The 8,823-nt window shown below is 38.6% G+C and overlaps 1 protein-coding gene across 1 annotated transcript; it reads right to left on the bottom strand.

Annotated features, from left to right (window-relative positions):
- Window positions 1–7,143: 7,143 nt before the first annotated feature.
- Window positions 7,144–8,091, bottom strand: LOC101427809 (olfactory receptor 1J4-like). Its single transcript, XM_071216532.1, has one exon. It carries the CDS (start codon window positions 8,089–8,091, stop codon window positions 7,144–7,146), a length of 948 nt encoding a protein of 315 aa, XP_071072633.1.
- Window positions 8,092–8,823: the final 732 nt, after the last annotated feature.

The raw sequence follows: 8,823 nt of genomic DNA on the forward strand, positions 1-8,823 counted from the left end.
TATATTAGATTATATTGGATTCAGAAGTTACCTTGATCAAGTAATCAGGTAAACCTCTTGTGCCAGTAGTGTGTTGAGTCCCTGTCCTTTGGTGGGTGGAGACTCACAGATAAAAGGCATGGCAAAGGACAGAGTTGGGGTGTTCTTAATTTTGGAGTTTTGATGTTAGAGTTTGATGCTGAAGTCTTAAACTGCAGCCCCGGGAAGTAAGCACACAGAGGAAAGAGAAGCAAGTCCTGGGAAGAGAGGAACCCTGAGCACAGAGAAAAGCAAGACCCTGGACAGGAGGAACCTAGGAAGCCAGAACCCTCACAGGCCTCAGCAGCCATCTTGCTCCTACATGGAAAATAGACTTTGGTGAGGGAAGTAACTTATGCGTTATGGTCTGGTATATGTAAGCTCCTACCCCAAATAAATATCCCTTAAAGAAACAACTAATTTCTGGTGTTTTCATCAGCACCCCTTTGGCTGACTAATACACATACATATGCATGTACACATATATAATTAATGACATATTCTACTATAGAGCTGTTGTAACTCTAGCAATGGAAGAAATTGTATCACTGATGTGGAGATGGTGGCCATGGGAGTTGCTGAGGGCAGGGAGGGGAGGAAGAGATGTGATATGGGGCATTTTTGGGACTTGGAGTTGTCCTGAATGATATTGCAGGGACACATGCCAGGACATTGTATATCCTGCCATAACCCACTGGATGGCCTGGGGGCAGTGTAAACTACAATATAAACTATGGTCCATGTGGTGTAGCAGTGCTTCAGGGTGCATTCACCAAATGCAATGAATGTGCCTTACAGATGAAAGGGAATGTTGATGTGGGAGGAGTGGGGGTGGGGTGGGAGTGGGATATGTGGGAATTTCTTATGTTTTTTAATGTAACGTTTTATGTGATCTATTTATCTTTTAAAGAAAAGACAATAACAATACAAAACAAAGAAACAAAACCAAAAAAAAAAAAACAACAGAAAAAAATGGCTATGTCCTGGGTGAGTCCAATGAACTGGAGAGTAATTGTTGTAACTCCACTGAGGCTCAGGGTCCAGCTGGCACAAGGACAGCCCAAAGATTTGAGTCTCCTGGACCTACACCTACCAACTCCATCACGAGCACTGAAGGAAATGATATCATTGATGTAGAGACAGTGGCCACTAGAGGTGCTGAAGGCAGGGAGAAGGAAAAGAGGTGTAATATGGGGGCATTTTTGGGACTTGGAATTGTCTTGAATGACATTGCAATGACAGATATAGGTCATTATGTATATGGCCATAACCTGCAGAAATGAATGGAAAAGAGTGTAAACTACAATGTAAACTATAATCCATTCTTAGTAGCAATGCTTCAAATATGTTCATCAATTGCAATGAATGTACCACACTAATGAAAGAAGTTGATAATATGGGGAAGGGTGGGAGGTGTGGGATGTGGAGATATTAGAATCACTTTTATTTTTTGTGTGACATTTTGTGTAATCTAAATATCTTTAAAAAAATAAAAAAATATTAAAATAAATAGGTATGAAGACTACTGGCACAAAATACAGAATTAGAATGCTTGTCTTCTAGCTCACCCTACCCTGCAGGTGGAATCATTTGAGCGTAGCTTAAGCATTGTTATATAGAAATAGGTCAGACAAACCTGGCACAAAGTATTACCTGCTTTAAGTCATACAATAGTGCATACCGGAGATGGAGGCAGTCTATTTAGGGGGAAGTAGAAGGAATATTCAGATCTCTCTAAATGGGGAGAATTCCTAAGGCTACGATTTCACACAATGTAATATTATTCAGCAATAAAAAGAGGTGCGTGTGGGCAAGGTGCACTTGGGCATGCATCTATGGAGTTTGAGTGTGTTCATGTGTTGATGAGATGTTGTCTCGGTGGATGGAGACCCACAGATTAGCAGACAGAATATTGAATTTCTATCCAGGTCAGTCCTGCTACACTCTCTCATAGAGTAGGAAGAGTCTCTAGAGTATACGGACAGTGTCTAGCAAAAGAGGGTAGATCAATACCCCTGGCCCTTGATATTGATGCTTGTACTTATGAACCTTGATCTTGTGAATTTGAAACTTGGTGTAGTAATGTATATTGCCTAAGAGTTACTTCCTGAGGGCCTCCTTGTTGCTTGAATGTGGCCTTCTCTAAACCAAACTCAGTATATAAATCCATTGCCTTTCCCTCGAGGTGGGACATGACACCCAGGTCTGAGCCTCCATGCCACCAAGGGATTAATACCAAGTACCAATTAATGATGCACTTGGAGAAAGACCTAGACTAAAGGGGGAAACATTAAATGCAAATGAGTTTTTATCGCTAAGAGGTTTCAAGGTGAGTCTAAATTTTTTAAAAAATCAAATACATTTTGTTTCCTTTTAAACTTTACTATACTATAATAAATAAGAATTAATGAACAATAGGCTACTATCCTTGAAAGAAAAAAATAGTGTCCATACAGATGGAAAAGGAAAGAAAAACTGGAGACATTCTCAGTAAACTGATTCACTAGAAGTTATCAAATTGGCCAGGGCACACTTGATAATGTTCCCTGAAACAGGTCACCCAGGGCATTAGGGAAAGTGATGGATTCTCCAAGAATTCCAAAGAGATCATGTGTGCAGAATACCTCTGTAATGTTTGACAGTGTCTTTTCCTTGGCACTTCCAGTTGAGATAAGAAATGAGTGCTTCATTAACCACATGAGACTATCTCAGGGGAATGATGGTAAACTTACCCCTTAAAAAAGTTAAAGGATTAAGTGAATTGAAACACACCACATATTTAGATTCCCTGGCATTTATTAAGTCTTCATTAAATATTAGCTATATTTTGCTATTATTTACATACTCATTGCTTTCTATTGCTCACACATGTATACCTTTGGTTTCACACATGTAAACATTGTAGCTCAACATAGCTTTGTTATTTAAATGAAAAAGTAGGAGTAGTCCTTGACTTTTTTTCTCTATTTATTTATTTTTAAAAAATGTTACATTAAAAAAAATAAGAGGTCCTCATATACCCCCCACCCCCCTCAACCCACTCCTCCCACATAAGCAACCTCTTTCATCATCATGGCACATTCATTGCATCTGGTGAATACATTTTGGAGCACTGCTGCACCACATGGATTATGATTTTCATTGTAGTTTATACTCTCCCCCAGTCCACCCAGTGGGCCACGGCAGGACAATCAGTGTCCAGCATCTGTTCCTGCAGTACCACCCAGGACAACTCCAAGTCCTGAAAATGCAAATTCCACTGTTACCAGCATAGACTGAAATATCTTAATTTCTTAACTGCACTATTGTAATAGCTTCTCAGATGTTCTCGCTTCTTCCACATATATCTTTTCCCAACTGTCTATTCTCAACACAGCAGCCAGGATAATAATTTTAAAAGCTGAATCATGTTGTTTATTTGCAGAAAATTTTCAAGCACTTCACAAAAAATTTGCAGGAATAATTAAATTGCAAGTCCTATAAAATCTGCTCTCCTTTAGCTCTAAAATTATCTCCAACTGCTTTTGTACCTCCTCACTCCTGCCAGTCATTCTACCCTCCTTTCTTTTCCTGAAGTATAGCTGGCATTCACTTATCTCAGCAGATTTGCAATTACTTTCCCTCCCTGGGATGATTTACCTACAGATATCCTCTCGGCTCACTATCCTGATATCTTAATCCTTTGTTCAAATGCTACTTCTCGATGAAACCAGTGTTCATTGTAGAACTTAAATTTCAACTTGTTCTCTCATTCCTGATGTCTTCACACAACTTGGTTTGCAATTTTTAAAAAAATTTCTTACCTTTTAAATGTTTATTTATTTATTGAGTTACCAAGTGCTGGACATTGAACCCGGGACCTCATATGTTGGAAGGCAGTGCTCAACTACTGGCCCACATCAGCTTCCCTGAATTGGATTTATCATTGGTTTTGCTTGTTGTTTGTTTTTGTATTTTCAGGACTCACAGGGAACCAAACCCAAGACCTTTCATGTGGGAGGTGGGCACTTAACTGCTCAAGATACATCCGATCCCTAATTTCCTACCTTTTTTGTAATTATACATATGCAACTCAAAACATTCCTTTTTATACACTTTCAAGTATTCAATACTTTGATACTGATCATATTCACTCTATTGTGCTATTAACACCTACATACATAACTTAAACTTTTCCATTCCTCTTCTGCAGAATTTCTGTGCCATTAAGTAATAGCTCTGGCATTCCTCTTACACCTGCCTTAGTTTGCCAGGGCTGCTCTGGCAAACGCCCAAAATGGGGTGGTTAACTATAGGAAATTACTGGCTCAGAGATTGGGAGGTAAGAAATCCAAAATCAAGGCATCACTAAGTCCTTGCTTTCTCCCTGAAGTCCTTGTATTCTGCTGACAGCTGGTCAAAATCCTTGGGGACTCTGGCCTTGTATCTCTGTCTCCTGTCCCATGGCAATCTCACATGCATTGTGTGTTGTCTGATTTGGGCATCTGAGTTTCTTTTCTTATTAGGCATTCAGATTGATGCCTGTCCAGATTCAGTTTGGCAACACTTATCTAGGAATTTAGAAAATCCTATTCATAAATGAGCCACACTATAACTGAAAATATATCTTCATAGGGTCCCATTTACAAATGGGTACATAGAATGCAGATTGAGTTTAAGAGCATGTAATTTTCTTTGGGGACATAATTTAATTTACCACTCCACCCAACCATTAATAAACTGTAAACTATTTTCTTTCTCTGGAAATGTATTTATTATGAGCATTTCCTAAAAGTATGGTGGCTAACTTCACTCAACATGAAATCTATACAATAATGTTCACAACAGTATTATTCATAATTGCAAAAGTGGAAGCAACACACTTGTCCATCAGATTTACAGATAAACATAATGCGGCATATTCATACAGGGCATATTATTGGGGATAAAAAGGAATGACTTTCTAGTACTTGAAACAGCAGGGATGAAACTTTGTGACATTCGTGTTGAGTGAATTAAGCCTGCTGCTTTTTTTTTTTGATGTTTAATGTATGTTTTATTTTTTTTTATTTTTGTCTTTATTTTTTTAATATTACATTCAAAAAATATGAGATCCCCATATACCCCTCACCCCTCTCACCCCGCTTCTCCCTCCATAGCAACAATCTCATCCATCATCATGAGACATTCATTGCATTTGGTGAATACATCTCTGAGCACCGCTGCACCTCGTGGTCAACGGTCCACATCATAGCCCACACTCTCCCACATTCCACCCAGTGGGCCATGGGAGGACATACAATGTCCAGCAACTGTCCCTGCAGCACCACCCAGGACAACTCCAAGTCCCAAAAACGCCTCCACATCTCATCTCTTCCTCCCATTCCCCACACCCAGTAGCCATCATGACCACTTTCTCCACACCAATGCCACATTTTCTTCGATTAATCCTGCTGCTTTTTATACCAGTTAACATCATGAAATCTAGTGATTTATTATGCTTGTTCTTATTTTCTTCCCTCTAAATATAAGTTCTAAAAAGCAGAACTATTTTTGCTTCAAATTTGTGCATTTCCAGAAGTATCCAGGGACATGGTAGATAATTGTCAAAGAATAAATGACAGTTACACCTTTGGCTTTGTATTAGTTGAAAGTCAAAGGTAATTTATTCCCAAAATGTTGGGAGTAAAATGTAACTTATTTCTAGTCGATAATGAAGCAGGCTGATTTATGCAGTCCCTCCCAAGTTTCACATAGAGAAAAAGTATATTTTGCATTATTTTGGGGATTTCATAATGGGGTTCACTGTTCTGTGCTCCACTGATGGATTCTTCACACAGGCACAAACAAAAGGGCAATAAAGCCAAAATCTTTGAAATAAGTTTGTATTTTTTCATATCAACAGACACAATATATTAACTAGAAAATACATTAAATATGTAAGATTCTGAGTTCTATTACCTTAAACACTTGGAAGTACATTTACTTTCTACAACCATAGGAAATGAAAGACAAAATGATGGGGAAACCAAATTCTAATGGCTATCCCACTTACATAAAAATATGTACTACGATTTATTCCTAAATTTCAAATTGCACATTTTATGATATTTACCTAAAATAATATTCACCAAATCTTGAAACTAAGAGTTTCAACTCAATTTTAAGGATGCCAAGGAATGTTTTTGTTAATCAAGAAAAGTATGATACCACGTTTGAGAATTCTTATCTTATCAAGAAAAGTATGATACCACGTTTGAGAATTCTTATCTTTTCAATATGGTATTGATAAGCAGTAAAAAGCTGTAATTACACAAAATACATTATTATTTGGATCTCTAATCTTATTCTGAAAGTGTTTCTCTTCTTAAAGAAGAGATATATTTCTGATGTATCATATTCCTTCAGAAAATCCTGTGTAGGTATTTTGGTATCATAGTAAGTCATTCACATCTCTTCCAACAAGTACGCAGTTCCTTAACACAATTAGGAATATTGTTCTCACACTTGACAAAAATGAGAGTCACTTGCAATGCCAGACACTGAGGGCTAAATGAGAATAGAGGAACAATATATATACTGAAAGAAAGGGCATTTGGTTATGGAGATTATCATGGAGCTTCTGAGAAACTGCAAGTTTTGAATTCTGTGTCTGAGACGACTGCAAACACTGCATTTTGCTTTACAGGAAACCATCTAAAAGTTTTGACTTAAACCGAAAGCATTTATTTATATGATAGTAGAGTGGGTTGGCCTTTTGGGCATGGGCTTTGCTCAGCTGATCTATACAGGAGGTCTCATGCCTTTGCAATCATCTACCAGGCGGCCCGTGGGATGGCTGACACCTTCTAAAGCATCTTAATTCCCATGTATGTGGCCTTTTATTTTCAAGCATTCTATCAAGCTAAAGGCAGCTGGAACAGAATCTACAAAGACTTTGAGACCTTTAACATAACTTCCAATATCTATTTGTCAAAGAAATTCACTAACATTGCAAATATTTAAGGTGAAGGAAAATAGACTGCACATATGAAAAAGGGAATGCACAGTGTGGTAGATGTTTGCGCAATCTACCATAACCACAGATGCAGTTTTTCAATGAGAGATCACTGGTGGCTTCCCTAGGAAAATTAGGAATATGAACAGCTAACGACCACATGAGGAATGTAATCCCTTTCTTTGAAGTATCCCGAGAGCTGCTTTCATGTCTCTGTTCCTGAGGCTGTAGATGAAAGGGTTCAGCAAGGGAATCACCACTGTGTACATAACAGAAGCTATTATATCTTCGATTTTGGAATTGCTCGATGAAGGAAAGAAGTAAGCAATGGCTAAGGTCCCATAATACAGAAACACCACAGATAGGTGGGAACCACAGGTGGACAAGGTTTTACAGATCCTCTTGGTGGAGGGGACCCTGAAGATGGTGGCCCCAATACGGATATAAGAGCCCAAAATAGCACTCACTGACAAGAGAACATATATTCCTGCCTCAGTAAAGATGACTAGCTCATTGAGGGTGGAGTCTGAACAGGTCAGCTTCAGGAGAGCAGTGAGAGCACAGAAGAAATGGGGGATGGTATTGTCTGCACAAAAGGACAGGGGTGCCAAGAGTAGGGTGTGCAACAGGGCATGGGCACAAGAAAGGAACCAGGACCCAGCCACCAACAAGACACACAACTCCTCCCTCATGATGGTGGTATAGTGCAGTGGATGACAGATGGCCACATACCTGTCATAGGCCATCGCTGCAAGAAGAAAACTATCAATAGAAGCAAATAATATATAAAAATACATCTGGGAAATGCACCCCATATAGGTAATGGACTTTTTATCAGATAGCATGCCCATCAACATCTTTGGGACAGTGACAGATGAGAAAGAGGCATCAGTGAAGGCCAAGTGGCTGAGAAAGAAGTACATGGGGGTGTGGAGGCGAGAGTCCAGCCTGATGAGCAGGATGATGAGCAGGTTCCCCAGCACCGTGGTGAGGTACATGCCCAGGAAGAGGGCAAAGAACACTCCCTGATGCTCTGGCTGGATGGGGAGTCCCAGGAGGAGAAATTCCAACACGCTGCTCTGGTTCTCCCATCTCATGCTGCTCTTTTCTTTGTTGGGAAATTAAGAAAACTGGAAATGTTAAGGATTAAAAATTGTGAGCATGACCGTAACATTATATTAATTTTCTTTTTTAAAAATTATTTATATCACATACCATTCTATTGAACAAATTTAAGGAAACTGCCTTTACAGTGTTGTATCATGTATTCTCTCATACTTGTTATTTCTTTGTTTTTACTTAATTTTTTATTTTTAAAGAAGCTTTAGATTACATAAATGTTACATCAAAATATATGGGATTCCCATACACCCACCTCCTACCCCTCACATAATTTCCCCCATTAAACAAAATGTTATTATGTTTATCTCTCACATTATTGATACATGAAATGCAAGTCTCCCACCTTTTCTCTGCAATGATGCTTTAGAACTTCACGAAAATCAACAAGATTTCCTTCCATGGGAGGAAGACAATTTTTTTCATTCAACATTTACAGAAAAATTTTTATCCCAGAAAATAAACCAGGTACTAAATATAGAGCAAGAAATGCAAGGTCTCTGTGTCTGTGTGCTAGGCCTTGTGCTGAGTAATTTGTATGTATTTCTTCACAGAGGCATTTTGCAGTGGGAAAGTTGTCCCTATTTCAGCAGTAAAAAAACAAAACAAAACAAAAGAAAAACTGAATATAATAGAGCTGAATTCACTCCATAAGGTTACAAAACATGTAAGAACTGGAAGAAGATTGGGCCCGAGCAGGACATATGGCA

Source organism: Dasypus novemcinctus, chromosome 8 (genome assembly GCF_030445035.2).
Source record: "Dasypus novemcinctus isolate mDasNov1 chromosome 8, mDasNov1.1.hap2, whole genome shotgun sequence".
Lineage (NCBI taxonomy): Eukaryota > Metazoa > Chordata > Mammalia > Cingulata > Dasypodidae > Dasypus > Dasypus novemcinctus.